The 19,721-nt window shown below is 46.1% G+C and overlaps 1 protein-coding gene across 2 annotated transcripts in view; it reads right to left on the reverse strand.

The window, feature by feature from the left end:
- Positions 1–19,721, reverse strand: part of FBH1 (F-box DNA helicase 1) — a 132,887-nt gene that overhangs the window by 109,146 nt on the left and 4,020 nt on the right. The window contains exon 2 of one of the 2 annotated variants that reach the window (XM_077469434.1): positions 14,925–15,083. The exons of the other annotated variant lie outside the window; for it this stretch is intronic. Within the exon in view, the coding sequence (XP_077325560.1) occupies positions 14,925–15,083 (159 nt within the window). The remainder of the gene's footprint in view (positions 1–14,924; positions 15,084–19,721) is intronic. 2 annotated transcript variants of the gene reach the window in all.

A 19,721-nucleotide genomic window follows, 5' to 3' on the forward strand; every position in this document is an offset into this window, starting at 1 on the left:
TTTTGGGGGTTCTAAGTGATTTTCTAGCAGAAAATACAGGGTTTTTACAAGTGTCAGAAAATATTTAGTCTTTAAATGGTTAAACTGGGAACTCCTACACACTGAGTTCAGTTCATTCATAAGTGTAAACATTGTATCTCTTTGCTCTTTTCTTGGCAGACTGCCCAGAGACGAAACAAGTAGCTCCACTGAAGACCCCGGCAACTTGCATTGACTTCTATTACAGAAGTCATTTGCAAGTCGCGCTGAAGTTATAATCGGCCTGTTTATCAGCACAATCAGCCAATGCCGATTAATTAAAAAACGCCAAAATATCGGCCGATATATTGGTCGACCTCTAGTAGTGACACAGCCCAAAAATCCACAATGGCTCAAAAGTGATATGGTCCAGAAATATTTGGACAGAATAAAGGTGGATAAAGCACCTGAACCTGATGGCATCCACCCACGGATCCTAATTTTTAGGGACTCATTAATGACAGGAATAGTACCACTGGATTGGCACAGGGCCAATGTGGTGCCTATATTTAAAAAGGGAACACAGTCTTTACCAAGTAACCATAGACCTGTTAGTTTAACTTCTATAGTTGGGAAGATACTGGAGAGATTAATAAAAGACCACATAGACGAGTTCTTGCAGGAAAAAAAATATTTTAAGCAACAGAAAGCATGGATTCACGAAAGACAGAAGTTGTCAGACAAATATCTTTATAAATGATATTGGGTCTGGGATCAAAATTAACATTTCCGTCTTTGCAGATGACACCAAGCTATGCAGTGGAATAACGTCCTTACAGGATGTCTCCAATTTACAAGCCGACCTCAATGCTCTGTCTAATTGGGCGACTGTGTGGCAGATGAGGTTTAATGTTGAGAAATGTAAATATGCACTTGGGGGCTAAGAATATGCATGCATCATACATACTAGGGAGAGTACAACTGGGGGGATCCATAGTGGAGAAGGATCTGGGGGTTTTGGTAGACCATAAGCTCAATAATAGCATGCAATGCCAAGCTGCGGTTTCCAAAGCGAGCAAAGTCCTTTCTTGTATTAAGAGAGGTATGGAGAGACAGAGAGAGAGAGATATCATTTTGCCCCTGTTCACATCATTAGTAAGACCTCATCTGGAATATGCAGTTCAGTTTTGGACACCAGTTCTCAAAAAGGATAATCGGGAACTGGAGAAAGTGCAGAGAAGGGCAACCAAACTTATAAGAGGCATGGAGCAGCTCAGCTATGAGGAAAGATTAGAGGAACTGAATTTATTCACTCTTGATATGAGGAGATTAAGGGGCCAGGGCTCGACAAAACCCGGGCGCCAGGTCGCATTGGCGACTAGAAATAGCGACCTCGCGCCTGGGGCAGCACAGCTGGGGGTATCCTGTCTCTGTGGACCCCCCCAGCGTGATCGCGTCGGGCCGTTCCGCCGGCGGCCGAAAATTTAGGCCGCGGCTTTGAGGCCTTCTGCGGTCCTATGATTCCTTATGGAATCTGGAGCCCTCTTGTGGTCGCCGTTGGTATGACAAACCAGCAATGCTAATGACTGTTTTATATTGCCTGCCTCTTCTTCCCTTTATTTAGAACCCCCTAGACATTATATATATTTTTTATTCTAACACCCTAGAGAATAAAATGGTGGTTGTTGCAATACTGTCTGTCACACCGTATTTGTGCAGCGGACTTACAAGCGCACTTTTGTTGGGAAAAATAATTTAGTTAATAAAAAAGTAAGACAACAGTAAAGTTAGCCCAATTATTTTTTATATTGTGAAAGATAATGTTACGCCGAGTAAATTGATACCCAACATGTCACGCTTCAAAATTGCACCCGCTCATGGAATGGCGACAAACTTTTACCCTTTAAAATCTCCATAGGCGACGTTTAAAAAAATTCTACAGGTTGCACGTTTTGAGTTACAGAGGAGGTCTGGGGCTAGAATTATTGCTCTCGCTCTACCAATCACGGCGCTACCTCCTATGTGTGGTTCGAACACTGATTTTATATGCGGGCAGGACAGGGCACGTTTAAAAATTATTATTTTTTCTGCTTATTTTAACTTTTTTTTTTTTTCCACTGTTCTTTTTAAAAAAATGTTGTGTCACTTTTATTCTTATTACAAGGAATGTAAAAATCCCTTGTAATAGAAAAAGCATGACAGGTCCTCTTAAATATGAGATCTGGGGTCAGAGAGACCTCGGATCTCATATTTACACTAAAATGCAATTGAAAAAAAAATTGTCATTTGAAAAAAAAAAAAAAAAAAAAAATGGCCCTCTAAGAGCTATGGGCAATGACTTGGAGACGGGGGGGGGGGGGGGGAGCGGCGACGGCGCTGCCATCTTCCCCTCACTCGTCTCCATGTCAGGCCAGGGACAGGTCCCGGATCGCCGTCACGGACCTGGCTCCTAACTTTTTAAGCTGGCTCCTAGATTCCAAGCAAATTTGTCAACCCCTGTAAGAGGCATATGATCAACATGTACAAATATATAAGGGGTCCATATAGTGAACTTGGTGTTGAGTTAATCACTTTACAGTCAACAAAGAGGACAAGGGGGCACGCTTTACATCTAGAGGAAAAGAGATTTCATCTCCAAATACGGAAAGGTTTCTTCACAGTAAGAGCTATGAAAATGTGGAATAGACTCCCTGCAGAGGTGGTTCTGGCCAGCTCAGTGGATTGCTTTAAGGCCTGGATTATTTCCTAAGTGTACATAATATAACTGGGTACTAACATTTATAGGTAAAGTTGATCCGGGAAAAATCCGATTGCCTCTCGGGGGGATCAGGAAGGAATTTTTTCCAATGCTTTAGCAAATTGGATCATGCTCTGCTGGGGTTTTTTTTCGCCTTCCTCTGGATCAACTGTGGGTATAGAATTGGGTACCGTATATACTCGAGTATAGGCCGACCCGAATATAAGCCGAGGCCCCCAATTTACCCCCAAAAAACTGGAAAACTTATTGACTCGTGTATAAGCCGAGGGTGAGACATGGCTGTCCATCCCTGTGTGTCCGTCCATCCCTGTGTGTGTGTCCGTCCATCCATCCCTGTGTGTGTGTCCATCCATCCATCCATCCCTGTGTGTGTGTCCGTCCATCCATCCCTGTGTGTGTATCCATCCATCCATCCATCCCTGTGTGTGTGTGTGTGTGTATTCATCCATCCATCCATCCCTGTGTGTGTGTGTGTGTGTGTATCCATCCATCCATCCATCCATCCCTGTGTGTGTGTGTGTGTGTGTGTGTGTGTGTGTGTGTGTGTGTCCGTGCAGCCTTGTGTGTGTGTCCAGCCTACCTGTGTCCCAAGCCTCCGTCCCGAGCCGCCGTCGTCCCGAGCCTCCTCTGTCCCGTGCCTCCTCTATCCCGTGCCTCCTCTGTCCCGTGCCTCCTCCGTCCCGTGCCTCCTCCGTCCCGTGTCGTGCCGATGGATCGCCGCTCCAGGATCGCCGCTCTTCTCGGCGGCCATTCTACAATTCAAAAGCCGCGCCTCCTTCTCCGCCTGTGATAGGCGGAACACTCAATTTCCCAGCAGCCTGTGTTCCGCCTATCACGGACATCCTCTCATACTCGTCCGTAGTATGAGAATGAACGGATGTCCGTGATAGGCGGAACACTGACTGCTGGGAAATTCAGTGTTCCGCCTATCACAGGCGGAGGCGGAGAAGGAGGCGCGGCTTTTGAATTTTAATGTCCGCCGTCTGTCTGCTCGATACGCTGATCGAGCAGTCAGACAGCGGTGACTCGAGTATAAGCCGAGGGGGCACTTTCAGCCTCAAAAAAGAGGCTGAAAATCTCGGCTTATACTCGAGTATATACGGTATATGGGATTGTATGATATATTTTTTTTTTTTGTGGTTGAACTGGATGGACTTGTGTCTTTTTATTTCAACCTGACTAACTATGTAACTGATCAGGGTCATTTGGGTAGTTTCTGTGGCCATTATGATTTAAAAAGAGTAAACACAGTTGATTGATAATAAATGGCTTCATCCTAACACTAACCATGAGTGAAAGAAAAGTTTGTGTTATTCATATTATCAGAAAAATCGTCAAATCATAAATTCTGCCAGGGTATGTAAACTTATGAGCACAACTGTGTGTGTGAAATACATACACACACATTTTCACTTATTGCATCTGCATTACAAGAGAAGTATGGGGATTTTTTATTTTTTGCAGATTCATACTTAAGTGGATGCAGCATGGGTACCATGCTGCATCTGTTCCCCAACGCCTATGCACTGAGAACCAAGCGATCGAAAATCGCAGATCATTCAAGCCATTTGTGACTCCATTAATTTCTATGGGAAAACTGTACTTGTAGAGGCCTCATGCGGTTGATGCGCGTTTGGATTTAGTCAAGTGCTCGTTTATGAGTTTCTGGGGCTGTGCGCCCAACACTCGGCATGTGTTATTTGCAGGACGGAGCAATGATTTATTTTTTCTTTTATTGTGAGCAACAGTCCATTAAGGCAAACTAACCCTTTAATAGGATCTCTTCCAACTCACCGTAAGCACTACATTTCCCATCTCATGGATTTGAAGGAAAACCAGTTATGCCTCGTACACACGGTCGGACTATCCGACAGAAAATGTGCGATCGGATTGTGTTGTCGGAAATTCCGATCGTTTGTGGGCTCCATCTGACTTTTTCTGACAGAATTTCCGACACACAAAGTTTGAGATCTGGATCCAAAATTTTCCGACAACAAAATGCAATTGTTTAAATTCCGATCGTGTGTAGACACGCACACGCATGCTCATAATTACGATATGAAAGCTATTGGCTAGTGGCCCGTTTATAGTCCCGTCGTATGTGATATACGTCACCTCATTCTGAACGATCGGATTTTCCGATAAAATTGTGCGACCGTGTGTATGCAAGACAAGTTTGGGGCAAAATCCTTCGGAAAAAATTCAACAGATTTTGTTGTCAGAGTGTCCAACCGTATGTACGGGGAATTAGACTTACTGGTAACTCTGTTTCTGGGAGTCGCCCAGGACAGGACTAGAGAGAAAGGCTCCACCTCTGGAGGCATAAAGGGCAGCTCCCATCTTTTATGTGTTTATGTATAGTTAATGCAAAATTAACTAGATCATAAAATATAGATATTGTTGTAGGATATAGTTAATTTCGCAATTTTGTATCTTTAGGACATCTTTAATACTTACATGCTGTTTGTGCTGTCTCAAAAGGCTCTGACGAAGCGGGGTTCCCGCAAAATGCTTAGGCCACATCCTTGAGTTTCTATACCAGGATTCGCACAACCTGGGTCAACCTAACAGTAAATTGTATCTTCATTCAGTTTGTAATGTTTTAAATATTCCCATCTAAAGATGGTAAAGTATTTATATATCTTTTTTTTAAAATAGCGTGTTATAAATCATTATTCACACTCCGAGGTACATGCAACTTGCTCCGCCTAAGAAGCAGACAGCTCTCTTGTGGAGTGAGCCGTAGGGGAAAAAGGACATTCCTTCTTTAAGATCTTGTAAGCTTCCACAATAGCCTGCTTGATCCACCGGGTGATTGTGCCTTTGTGTCAGAGAGGTTACCTTGCTAGATGGATGGTTTGCCGCTTTGGTGCTTGCCGATGCGCGTTGGCGCGTTCCTGTGGGCACTTGTGTGCATGTTCCGGTTGACCCGGATGAGCGCGCTGGTGCACGTGTCCCTGTGGGCACTGGTTCGCGTGCTTCTGTGGGCACCAGTGTTCGGGCGCGCGCGTGTGCATACGCCTGTGCGCATTGACGCACACACGTGCGCACTGTTTGGCGCCGACTGGTCTATTTAGTCTGGCTGAACCCATTGCCCGGTGCTGCCTGATCAACAGCTTCCCGCGACCGTGTTCCTGTACCCGTATCTCTGCTTAATTACCTATTGATTCGACTTGCCCTTCGGACTACCTGGATTTCTGCCAGCATCTGACCTTGGCCTGTTTTGACCTTGCTCCAGCCCACTCCTTTGTACTTCGTTGCCCGAGCCTTACCGAACCCAGCCTGAACCCGGACTTGCCTATCCCGCTCCTGCTCAGCACCTGTTGCCTGTGTTCCTGTTTGCCATCTTGCTGTCAGAAGATTCTCCACTTCCAGCATCAGGACCTACATTACCAAGTTCTCATACTCCTCCGTACTCCCGTGCTTCCTGTCCTCTCTATCAGGGGCCATGAGCCAGATACGCAAAGGAGACCACCCTCTGCCCAAGTGGACTCACTGGTCAGGTACGTAGGAGTCTGATACTTTGGAAGCTTGAAACCCCAATTTTCTCCCAGAATGTAAAATAAATAAGGCATTGGATTTTCTAATGCTCTCAGACAATTCCAAATAATGCAAGACACAGGCCCTCATGTCCAGTTGGCGGAATTCTGCTTCTTCTGGATTTTTTGGAGACGCACAGAAAGAAGGTAAAACAATCTCCTGAGTCCTGTATAATTTAGACACCACCTTAGGCAAGAACCCAGGGTCTGTACGTAATACCAGTCTGTCCTCAAATATTAGCAGGAAAGGCTTTTTAATAGAAAGTGCCTGCAGCTCACTAGTGCGCCTGGCTGTGGAGAGTGGCACTAAAAAGACTGCTTTGAGCGTGGCGCACTTTAAGGACAGCTCTTCTGCTTGCCAACGTTTTATCCAACCTTGCAATGCTACTGACAAATCCCATTTTGCAGAAACTTGAAAGGAACAAGCCTAAGCCTGTCTAATCCCATAAAGAACCTGCTAACTAGCGGGTCTAATGGCAGGGGTTGCTTTGAAAAAAAAAAAAAAAAAAACACACAGACAAAGCCGAAACCTAAACTTTAAACGTACTAATGGCCAGTCCTTGGTCCGCGCCATCTTGTAAGAACTTCAAGATGGCTGGAATACCTGTAGACACCTTCTTGGTGTCTAACCACGATTAGAAAACTTTCCAAAATGTAACAAATGTAACAAATTGATTGGGTTACTTTCTTTCTACTGGAAAGAATTGTATTTACCACCCTGTCCATGAGCCCCTTATGCCGCGTACACACGGGCGGATTGTATGGCCTACTTAGTCCGCCGAAACACATTTCAGCGGACAGTCCGCTCGTGTGTGGGCTTCAGCTGACTTTTTCAGCGTGCAGTCTGGCGTACTAAGTATTTCGGAATTTCCGTAATACTGTCCATCATACTTTGGTTTCAGCGGACAATCCGCTCGTGAGTAGGCTAGTTCGACGGACTAAGAATGGCGCATGCTCAGAAAGGATTTACATGGCGGAAGGTTGCATTGCTGTGTATTGGACTTCCTATTTCTAGTCCCGTCGTACGTGCTGTACACGTCATCGTGCAAGCTTTCGACGGACTGTTTGTGCATCCGTGTGTGGTCAAGTCTGTTCATTTGAAAGTAGGACGGACTGTCCATCGGATTGTATGACGGACTAAGTAGGCCATACAATCTGCCCGTGTGTACACGGCTTTAGACTTCAGGAGGCTTTCCTCAGACACCAAGCTGCCAATTTCAGGGCCTGTATTTTTGGCAACAGGACTGGGCCCTGAGACATCAGATCCTTCCTCTTGGGCAGCATGAGAGGAGGCTTTTCTGCCAGGCTCAACAGTGTGGAAAACCAAGGACTCTTCAGCCAATACAGTACCTCTGGGATCATTGTAGTATGCTCTTAAACAAACTTTCTCAGGACCAGGGGAATAATTTTGAACGGGGTGGGGAAGGAGTAGCATAGGCGAAACACCCACTTCTGGGCCAAGGTGTCTATCCCCTTGGCCCCTACTTCTCTTTCCAGCGAGAAGTACACTGGAACCTTGGCATTTGATTTATTGGTGTACAAGTCCACCTCTGGAAGGCCCCATTTCTCTGCCGCTAGCTGGAAAACTTCCCTGTTTAGTGACCATTGTGATTTGTATGCTTGGTGTCAGCTCAGAAAGTCTGCCAGATGATTTTCCACTCCCTTTAGATGGACTGCGGATATTGACCTCAGGTTCCTCTCAGCCCAAAAAAAGATGGCGCTCACCAGTCTGATTAAGGACGGACACCGTGTTCCCCCTTGTTTGTTTAAATAAGAGACTGCTACCACACTGTCCGAGAGGACTTGTACGTGGTGACCTTTCAGCAATTTGGCGAATGCCGTCCATGCTTCCCAGATTGCTTGCAACTCCCTCTAGTTGGCTGATCTTTGGGACTGCATTTTCTCCCAGCGCCCTTAGGTTACTCTTGGGTCCCTCAGCCCCAGGCACTGCCATCCGTGGTGATACGGACAGACACTGGAAGAGACCATAGTAGATCCTGCATGAGGCTCTTAGTCCCTCCACCACCACAGAGACCTCTTGGTCTTTGGAGATGGGCGAAAAGTCCTGTCCAGCGATTCCTGTGCCCCGTCCCAGCTGCTCAGGATATTGGTCAGGAGACCCCTCAAATGGGCCCTTGCCCATGGTACTGGGATTGTTACTGCCAGGAGACCTAGACCCGACATGGCTGAACAGATTGTTCTAAAAAAAAAGGCTGCCATCGCCAGGACTTTTGTGAAAATCCTGGGGAGGAGGATAGGATGAATGGCAAGGCCCTGAACTGGAGAAGTCGGACCTTCTTTGTGGATCGGGATGTGCAGATAAGCATTCCTCAGATCGAGGGAAGCCATGAAATATTGTTACCATCCAAAACTTCTTGTAGATCACCCATTTGTTCAGTGACTTCAAGTTAAACATTAGGCGGAATTTGCCCAACGGTTTTCGTACCATGAAGAGAATACAAACCCTGATTTATTTCTCACAGTGGCAATTGTATAAGAAGCCGCTGGTCTATTAAGTCGCCAATTTATGACAACAAAGATGTCATCTTCTGGGGATCCATGGGAGGCGAGGTTACGAACGTTCTCACGAGCGGAGTGCCCTTGAACTGGATTCAGTAGCCTTCACGCCTTCAAGTCATTGGGATTTGGTGGTTTTCTTAGGAGAGGAAAACAGGATACCTTTCTGCTTCCCCCTTCCCCATTGTTTGTTAGAGCTTGACCTTTTAGGGGTCTGTCCCTGTGATGCTCCTTGTCTTTGGGGGCGAAAAAAAAAAATTCCAGTCACCTTCTAATTTTTAATAGGAAAAGCTTTTTCTTGTCAGCAGTTTGGTTTAGCATTTTCTCTAGATCTTGTCCGAACAAGAGGTCTCCCTCAAGTGGGATGCCACAAAGCCTTACTTTTGAGGCCGGGTCCCCCCGACCAGGATTTTAGCCATAGGGTCCTACGAGAAGAATTCACTAGGGCTGCGGCCTTTGCCGGCAGCTTGACTGACTCTGCAGAATCGTCTGCCATATAACCTGCCACCTTATTTAGCATGGGAAGGGAATCTAAAATGACCTTCCTGGAGGTCCCACCTTCCAAATGGGCCTGTAGCTGGTCCACCCAAACCTCCAAATTACGAGCCACTACTGTTGTAGCCATTGCTGGTTTTAAATTTGTCATGACTACTTCCCATGACCGTTTTAGCAGTACCTCCACCCTCTTGTCCATGGGTTCCCTAAGGACCCCCATGTCCTCAAATGGGAGGTATGTAGATTTTGTGTATTCTGAAACAGCCACGTCCAACTTGGGCACTTTGTTCCAAATACAAGCAGAATCTTCACTGAAGGGGAATCTCCTCTTCAGACTTTTAAGGAAAAATAATTTTTTCTCAGACCCCATCCATTACTTTTTAATAGAGTCGGACAGTGCGCTGTGGACCAGAAATACCCTGCCTTGGTCCTCTTTCAGGGTCTCGTACATCTGGTCATATAGAGACAACAAGGCCTGCTCTTCTTTAATATCTAGCATCTCGTAAATAACCCCCAATAGGGCATCCACCTCCTTGAGCGAGAGCCTGTATCTAGGCGATCTTGTCCCCTGGCTCGGAGTATCTTTGGATGGCGCTGTTACCCTTAGTTGCTCCAAAGAATCTGAGTCTTCTCCCCCCCCCCCCCAATTCGTCATCCTCCACTGGGGCTGAAGCAGGGGGAACTCCGGCTGGTTGCTTTGGGGTTTCAAGGTGTGAAAGCATTGATTGTATAGCCTTCATTTATTTTTTAACGCCAGAAATCAGCTCTTTACACACCCTCGTTGCCTCCTTGTATACCAATTTATCAATGTAAGGTTTACAGAGCGGTTTGTCTATTTTAGATGTATGTGGTGGAGGTGTGTATATTTATATATTCACTAGTTGTCAGTATTATGCGAAATATTCAATAAAGATTTTTAATTTTTATAATACCGGCAGTTCCTTTCTGAAGAATTCTTTTGGGAATCCTTCTTTCTTTCCTCTTGTATGCTCACTTCAATTCAGAGGATCAAACCCCCATGGTTGATTATCTTCTAATCCCTGGGGTGACGGTATGCCATGACTAGAACAGGGATTATTCATACTCTTAACCAGGGCACGAGTCCTGCGGGAACGCATGGGAACGGCGTCCCTGCACTTTTTTCACAGCACGAATGCCGTTCCCTTTGCAGGACTAGAGCCGCCCGAGCCGAATGAGATGTATGCAGAGTAGCGCAGGAAGCGCCTGTCTGTAATAGGTTCTCTCTCATGTCACTCAGCGCCATTCACTCATTCACTCCCCGGCAGCCCCTCCTCTCTTCTTGTCTATCTCCATTGGCTTGTGACATCATCTGGGATAGACGAGAAGAGAGGAAGGGCCACCGGGGAGCGAGCAGCACTGAGTGATATGAGAGAGAACTTACTACAGACGCTTTCTGCGCTACCCCGCATACTGGAAAGTAAGATCCCCTCATGTGCCCTGTAATGTGCCCCCTGATGTGCCTGTGCCCTGATATGCTATGTGACCCATGCCCTAATGTGTCCCATGCCCTGATGTGCTATGTGCCCCATAATGTGCCTTGATGTGCTATGTGTCCCATAATGTGCCCTGATGTGCTATGTGCCCCATGCCCTGTGCTCTAATATGCCCCATATATGTTTGTTCAGTTGGATACACTCCTGTTGGTGTAATTTGTAGATCCACTGTCAGCTCTTTCTGCACCGATTGCTGGAACAACTACAGTGTGGAACCTGGTTCTACTCTTAAGAAAACTGTTCAATTATAATTAACTGCATCTGCAGCTAATGACATTTTAAAAAATGTTCACACAGTAGTTATCTCTTTCCTTACCACATGGTCTGCATAATCCCCTTTCAAAATGTATGATTTAATAGTGATTGTAAAGTTTTTTTGCTTTTTTTTTTTCAAATGACAAACATGGTATACTTACCTGCCCTGATCATCCTCTTCTGGGGTCCCCCACTGGTACTCTCAGCTCCTCCTCTTCTCTGTCTGCCACCATAGTAAATCGCTTCCTATGGTGGCATACTTGTGGGCTTGATACTGAACCGGACTGTGTGTCTAATGACACAGAGCAGCTCAGACCTACCCTGCCCCCTGCTCTTTCCTTACGGGATTTGGTTGACAGCAGTAGGAGCCAATAGCTCCCACTGCTGCCTCCATTGTCCTGTGAGGAGAGAAAGGGAGAAGAGAGCCACTGCTCTTGGGCACAGTGCTGGATCGGGCTCAGGTAAGTATTTAGGGGGGCTGATCAAAGAAGTTTTTTTCACCTTGGAGCCCTTTCACACTGAGCCGCGCCAGACGCTAGCGGTAAAACGTTTTAGCTGTGCTTTTCGGCAGCTAGCGGGGAGCTTTTAACCCCCTTTCTAGTGGCTGAAGAAAGGGTTAAATGCGTCCGAAAAGCAGTGCTTCGGCAGTGCTCCCCATTCATTTCAATGGGCAGAGGCGGTGGAGGAGTGGTGTATACATCGCTTCTCCACCACCCCAAACATGCTGCTTGAATTACTTTTTCTAACATCCTGCAAGCGCACCGCTCCAGTGTGAAAGCACTCGGGCTTTCACACTGGGGCTGCAGGGGAGGCATTTTTCAGGAGCTTTACAGGCACTATTTTTAGCCAAAAGGGGAAAGAAAAATGCCCCAGTGTGAAAGGAGTCTTAATGCGTTGCATGCATTAAAATTAGACTTGTAGGAAAAACTCCCCCCCATTTTGGATTAGAACACCTGTCAGGTTTTATTGCTGTCTGCACCCCAATTAAGGAGATTCACCATCTTTATTTATCCTGTTAATCATTATCAGTGAAAGTAAAAGAAAATCTAAATTTTTGGGATGTCCCTAGAAAAAGTAATAGAGGAGAAATCTTCCAATGGGAACACTAGGTATGGGGACCCGGGGGTTCGCCAAGGAATTCCCTTAATTTATAGGAATTTCCTCACTTCCTTTTTAGCTATGGCACAGGAAGTGAAGAGAAATCTCCACAATAGGACATAGATGGCAAAAAAATAAATAAAAAAATCTGCCAGGTGTTATAACCTTCCCTTGCTCTATTTGCCTATAGTTCTACTTTAAAGCGGTAGCAAGTTGTTGATTTATACCTACAGATAAGCTTATAATAAGGCTTACCTGTATGTACAGTAAATATCTCCTGAACCTGCACTCTTTAACCACTTCCCACCCAAGGTAAGTCATATGACGGCCTTGACTTTCAGTGGGAATCTCTGAATAATGCCTGCAGCTACAGGCATTATCCAGATATCTTTTAGAGCCAACGATTCTGTGCACCACAAGAAAGATCACAGTGGCAGTTGTGCCGATTGATCTTTGTTACAGGCGATCGGAGGGATCACCCCCCCGCCGCCCTTTGCTGCTTTTCCGGGCTCTCCCGTGCCATCGGGGACCCAGAGAAAGAATCCACTGCCGAATGACAAGCATAGAAATTTCAAGTGAACAGATGGTCACCAGTCATCTCTATGACCGTTGGAGGCCTGGGTGCGATGTTATGACAACACGTCCGGGCCGCGGTCGTAAACAAAGCTGCAATCCTGGCTGGAAAGTATGGGATCATTTTTTTTAAACACATGCTCATCAGCCTGGAGGAGAGATGTGGGGTCTTATAGACCCCATATCTCTCCATAAAGAGGACCTGTCACACACCATCCCTATTACAAGGGATGTCTAATATGAATAAAAAGTGATCAAAAAAAAAAAGAGAAAGTGTAAAAGTAAAAAAATTGGAATCTCCCCCGTCCCTGTGTGCTCGCGCACAGAAGCGAACACACGTGCAAGTCCCGCCCACATATGTAAATGCTATTCAAACCACACATGTGAGGTATTGCCGCGTGCATTAGAGCAAGAGCAACAATACTAGCACTAGACCTCCTCTGTAAAAAAAAAAATGTAACGAGTCGCCTGTGGAGATTTTTAAATACCAAAGCTTGGCGCCATTCCATGAGTATCTATTTACTCAGCGTAACATCATCTTTCCCATTATACAAAAAAATTGGGCTACCTTTACTGTTTTATTTTTTAATTCATGAAACTTTTTTTTTGTTTGTTTTTTACGCGTTTAAAGAGGAGTGCCAAAATAGGCCCGGATGGGAAGTGGTTGAGATTAGTGATGGGCTCGGGTGTGTTCAGATCGAACCCGCTAGGAAGCCGACACTGCACACCACCAATCATAGGCCATGTGTGTATGTGCGGCTGCCAATCGGGAAACGCCTCATTGCCTATGATTGGCGGTGTACAGGGAAGGTTGCTGGTGGGTTCGATCCAAACACACCCAAGCCCATCACTAGCGAAGATGGAATCCCTGTCAGCGGTGACACCGCACTACTGGAGGGCTTCAATTTTAGGTAAGTCTTTCATAATGTGCTCGCATGAGAGGCACATGAGCACATTATGCTCTTGAATTGCAGGAAGAAGATTGCTTGTTTTCTTTTTTTACTACCAATTTTAAGTGGTTCTAAAGGCATAAAGTTTGTTTACCATAAAGTGATTGTAAAGGCAGACTTTTTTTTATCTTAATGCATTCTTTGCACCATGATGAAAATGCCTTCTGTGTGCAACAGCCCCCCGAATACTTACCTGAGCCCCATCTCTATCCAGCGATGTTGCAGGAGAGACTCAGCTGCTCGGGACTCTCCCTCCTTTTTGGGTGAGGCAGCAGCGGAGCGCCATTGGCTCCTGCAGCTGTCAAAGACAGTGAACCAATGAGGAGAGAGGGCTCAGGGCCTAGCCACGGCTCTGTGTCTGAATAGACACAGGGAGCTGTGACTCGGCTCAGGTGCCCCCAAAGCAAGCTGCTTGCTGTGGGGTCAGTCAGGAGGTAGGGGAAAGGAGAAGAGGGAACCAAGAGGAGGATCTGGGCTACTCTGTGCAAAACCACTTTACAGAGCAAGTAAGTATAACATGTTTGTTATTTTTAAGGGGGGGGGGAGGAGCCTTTAGTATCACTTTAATGCATTCTCTCCATGATCACCTCCCCTCCCCCTTAAATACCAAGGCCCCTTTCACGTGTGCGGACCGCTCAGATCCACCTGTCAGTTTTTTAGGCAGATCTGAACGGTCGCTCCATACAGCTCTATGGAGCGATGTATGTCCGCTGACATCCGATCCGATCGGAAAAGTCCAGACGGATGGAAACCCTATTTTCCATCCGTCTGGCAGATTGGATTAAAACGGACAGGCGGTCTGTAATCATCCAATCCCTCCATAGGGGAGAGCGGACTCTCTGACAGGTCTGTCCCTGCACAGCATGCAGAGACGGACTTGACAACCGCCGGCTCAGCTGGGATCAACAGAGAGATTCCTGCTGAGCAAGCGGATGCTAAATACGGACAGCCCTGTGTGAAAGGGGCCTTACCTGGCTCCTCTTTTGATCCAGCGCTGTGACCCACATTAGCTCCTCCTGCAGTCAAATCCTGGGAGAAGGGAAGAGGGGGTGGGTCTGGGCCTCGCTGTGCATGTCCGTGGATGCACACAGCCTGGCTCAGTGCTGCTCTTGCACAAGTGCCCCCACAGCACACAGCTTGTTAAGGAGTGGGGGGAACTCAGAGAAGAGGAGGATCAGACAACGCTAGTGGGAGACCCCAGAAGAGCAGGTAAGTAGAATATATTTATTATTTTAATACAACTGCTTTAACAGGTGGTAAGTCCTACCTCTGGGCCATGATTTGCTCCTACTACGAGGATATAGGCCTTTGTTTACATCCTTGCTGACTCTCCATTGATAAAATGGTTGAGTGAGAGAACATGAACCCTCTCTGCTCTGGGCCAATTCTCGACAATCCCACTCTGTCAGATGCTTCCGCCTTTTCACTATATGATAAAAAAATAAATATATAAATGTTTTTGACTGAAAGTCAGTACAACTTCATGTATTATTATTATTATTATTATTATACAGGATTTATAGCACCAACAGTTTGTGCAGCATTTTTTAACATGAGGGCAGACAGTACAGTTACGATACAATTCAATACAGGAGGATTCAGAGGGCCTTGTTTATTAGAACTTACAATCTAGGAGGGAGGGTCAAGTGATACAAAAAAGGTAATAACTGTGGAGGATGAGCTAATGGAGAAAATAAAAGTGCAGTTAGGTGTGGACAGGATAGGCTTCTCTGCAAAGAAGGGATTTCAGGGATCATCTAAAAGCAAACAGAGTAGAAGATAGACAGATTGTGGTAGGGAGTTCCATAGGATGGGAGAGGCTTGGGAAAAGTCCTGGAGGCGAGCATGTGAGGAGGTGACGAGGGAGCTAGAGAGCAGGAGTTCTTGGGAGTGATGTAGATGGGGCAGAGATGTGGAGGGCTTTGGCAAGTTATTGTTAGTATTTTCAATTAAATTAGTTGGGTTAGCGAAAGCCAGGGGAGGGATTGACAGAGGAGTAGCAGACACAGAATGGTTGGTAAGGTGGTGGAGGAGGCTGGCAGCAGTATTCATAGTGGACTGAAGGGGATATAGACTATTTAAAGTGGAAGTAAACCCATCCGTAAAACAGTTTCATTTCCAGCACGTGCCATTGGTTGTGCTCTTAACCAAACTGTCAAACCATCCAATGGCTGGTGTCATAACTGATCACATGTGCAGCATCATGGCAGTTGTAGATTAAACAGAGGCAAAGATGGCAGCTTCCTTGGGTGAAAATGATAGGACACTTTAAAAGTAATCCTGTGAGTAGAGAGTTGCAGTAGGCGAAGCGAGAATGACCAGGGAGTGAACTAGGAGTTCTGTGGTGTCACTGGTTAGAAAGGGGCGAAAATCCACTGAGGCTCCTCTTTAATGAAACACAAAAAAAAAAAAAAAACACTGCGTGCCAATGCTCGCAGTCCCCTGAGACTCCATAAAACTCAATAACTGAAGGTCTACACCTCAGTAAGGATGAGCTCCGGCATGTTCGCACAGCCCATGTGCAGAGCCCGCCGGGAAGTTGGCACTGCACTAATCACAAACAGTGAGGCATTGTCCCAATGCGTGGCTGCAGCGATCAGTAAATGCATCACTGCCTGTGATTAGCGCAGTGCAGACTTCCTGGCAGGCTCTGCACGTGGACTGTGCAAACACGCCGGAGCTCATCCTTACACCTCAGAATGGACAAAGAGCTGGTGAAAGTGTCTGCAGGAGCCTGGCATTGCATCCGTGGGCCACCGATTGCTCATTTACAAATCTAAATAAATAAAATAATTAAGGTTGCACCAATACTAGAGGTCGACCGATATGGGTTTTTCTCTGGCCGATGCCGATGCCGATATTTAGAAATCATGGCGGCCGATAGCCGATATATGATGCCGATTTTTTTTGGGCCGATATGTTAGGCCGATTTTATTTTATTTATTTATTTTTAATCCCCCTTGATCTAACACACCTTTCCCACTGGGGCATTTTTCAGGCGCTTTTGGGCTAAAAATAGCGCCTGTAAAGTGCCTGCAAAATGGCTCCCCTGCAGTCTGTGTGAAAGACAGAGTGCTTTCACACTGAGGCGATGCGCTGGCAGGATCTTAAAAAAAAAAGTCCTGCAAGCAGCACGTTTGGAGTGGTGTATACCGCTCCTCCACCACTCCTGCCCATTGATATGAATGGGCACCACTGCCGAAGCGCATGCAATGCGATTTGGCAGCAGTACTTCATGGGCGCATTTAACCTCTTCCTTGGCCGCTAGCTGGGTTATATGTGCCCCACTAGCAGCCAAATAGCACCGCTAAAATTATGGTAAAGAGCCGCTAAAACTTGCGTTTTACCATCAACGTCTGCCAGCTCCAGTGTGAAAGCAGCCTTCATAAGTGATACAGAAAATTTCTTACACTTAAAGCGGAGGTCCACCCTAAAATGGACCTTCCGCTCATCGGAACCCTCCCCCCCTCCGGCGCCACAATTGGCACCTTTCAGGGGGGAGGGGGGTGCAGTTACCTGGATAATCCAGGTAACTGCACCCACTTCCGGGCTAGCTCTCTGCGGAAAGGGGCGTACATTACGCTCCTTTCCGCAAGTGCCCGCCCCCTTCCGCAAGTGCCCCGCTGCCTGCTGGGAAACACACAGATCCCAGAGGCAGCGGGGACCGTCCTCATTGCGCAGCGCGGCTCACGCATGCGCAGTAGGGAACCGGGAAATTAAGCCGAAAGGCTCCATTTCCTGATTCCCATACCCAAGATGGCGGCGGCGGCAGCACTCGAGTGTCGATCTAGAGATCGGCTTCGGGTGCCGACATCGCGGGCGCGCTGGACAGGTAAGTGTCACTATTTTAAAAGTCAGCAGCTGCAGTATTTGTAGCTGCTGGCTTTAAAAAAAAAAAAAAAAAACGCGGAATCCCGGCGGACTCCCGCTTTAAACATTTATTAAACAAAACAAACCTCCAATCAGTTTACTTGTATGTATGATCTAGATTAAAAAAAAACAAAAAACCTATATATTAAATAAAAACAGGTAGTCAAAACTTTTGGACAAAAAAAAAAAAATGGGCTAACTTTACTGTTTTTATTTTATTTTTATTTTTTAAATGGTGTATTTTTTTCCCCAAAAAATGCATTTGAAAGACCTCTGTGCAAATGCCGTGTGACATAAAATATTGCAACAACCGCTATTTTATTCCCTAGGATCTCTGCTAAAAAATATATATATATTTTTTGGGGGGTCCAAGTGATTTTCTGGCAGAAAATACAGGATTTTTACTTGTAAGCAACAAGTGTCAGAAAAGATTTAGTCTTTAAATGGTTAAACTGAGAACTTCTACACAGAGATGACTTCATTCATTCAGAAGTGTAAACATTGTAACATTTAGTTCTTTTCTTGGCAGTCTGCCCAGAGTGGAGGAAAGTGTTGCTATGACGACTCAGACAACTCACACTGACTTCTTACAGAAGTCATTTCAAAGTCCCGCTGTAGAATCGGCTTTTTATTAACACAATCGGCCGATGCCGATTATTTAAAAAACGGCAAATATCGGCCGATATATCGGCCGGCCGATATATCGGTCGACCTCTAACCAATACCGGTGCCGATACGATACTAGGCAATTGTACTCGTGCAAAAACGCTGATACAGGGGTGATTTGAGCCCATACAAAATGAATGGCACAATTCTCACTGCAAAGAATCGCATGTGATTTGAACAGGAATGCGGTGCAATTTCTATCTAAATCACATGCAGTTTCCCGCACCGCTCCTGTGGAAGCCCAGGCTTGTCATAATGACTTCAGCCTGGGTTCAGGCAGAAGGGGGGGGCGGAATGCAATTCAGACTGAAATTGTACCGCATTAGGCCCCTTTCACACTAACGTCCCGTTCAGGCCCGCCTGTCAGTTTTTCAGGCGGACCTGAACGGGTGCTCCATAGAGCTCTATGGAGCGTCGGATGTCAGCGGTGACATGTCCGCTGACATCCGACCCGCTCCGATCCGAAAAAGTGTGACGGAGGAAAAAGCTATTTTTCCATCCGTCTGCGGATCGGATCGGATGACGACGGGCACTGCGGTCCGTCGTCATCCGATCTCCCATAGGGGAGAGCGGCGCTGTGACAGGTCCGTCCCTGCACAGTGTGCGGAGACAGACCTGTCATCTCCCTGCTCAGCGGGGATCGGCGGAGTGATCCCCGCTGAGCAAACGGACATCCACGGGGCGGATCAGAACTGATCCGCCCCGTGTGAAAGGACCCTTATTCTTTGCATTGTGATTTGTACCCATTCGTTTTGTTTGGGCTCAAATCACCCTACAGCGCATTTTTTTTTTTTTTTTTTTAAAGGTATCAGTAATTGGTAAGTTTGAAGAGAGAAAACGCACACAGTGGGGAACTTTCAGTCCAATCTGCAAGATCCTCATGGTCAGTGTGTCCTTACACACTACAACAGAAACAAGTAAAAGGATTGAGCCGCCAATTCTGTAGTCCATATAGTGATTTTAATGGTTGGTCACAAAAAGGGACAAGCAAAACACTTGACACGTTTTGGCACCAGCCTTAGTTGTAGCATGACTAAGGCTGTTGCCAAAATGCGTCGGCTGCTTTGCTTGTCCCTTTTTGTAACCAAGCATTAAAATCTCTATATGGGATTACAGAGTTGCCGGCTCAATCCTTTTACTTGTATCGGTAATGGGTATCGACAAGTAATTGAGGAAAAGTATTGGTACTCGTACTCACTCTGAGAAAACTGGTGTCGGTGCATCCCTAAAAATAATAAATGCACTTTCTAGTCTTTGAAGCAGAATTAAACTAGAAGTTTACAAAAAAAAAAAAGTTTTTATAACAAAATAGACCTCAGTGGTTTCTAGCGGCAATGTACACTAAGCCACGCATGCACAGCGCAGACTACATTTACAGCACCTCTTTGCATGCATGTGTGGGAGTGATGTCATCGCGGCCTGGCCATTCAAGCAGCCAAACAGAGTGGCAAACAAGGTTTAATGTTGAGAAATGTAAAAGTTATGCACTTGGGGGCTAAGAATATGCATGAATCATACATACTAGGGG

This window comes from Lithobates pipiens, unplaced genomic scaffold (assembly GCF_037356315.1).
Source record: "Lithobates pipiens isolate NorthernLeopardFrog02 unplaced genomic scaffold, aLitPip1_a1.2 Scaffold_8, whole genome shotgun sequence".
Classification (NCBI taxonomy): domain Eukaryota; kingdom Metazoa; phylum Chordata; class Amphibia; order Anura; family Ranidae; genus Lithobates; species Lithobates pipiens.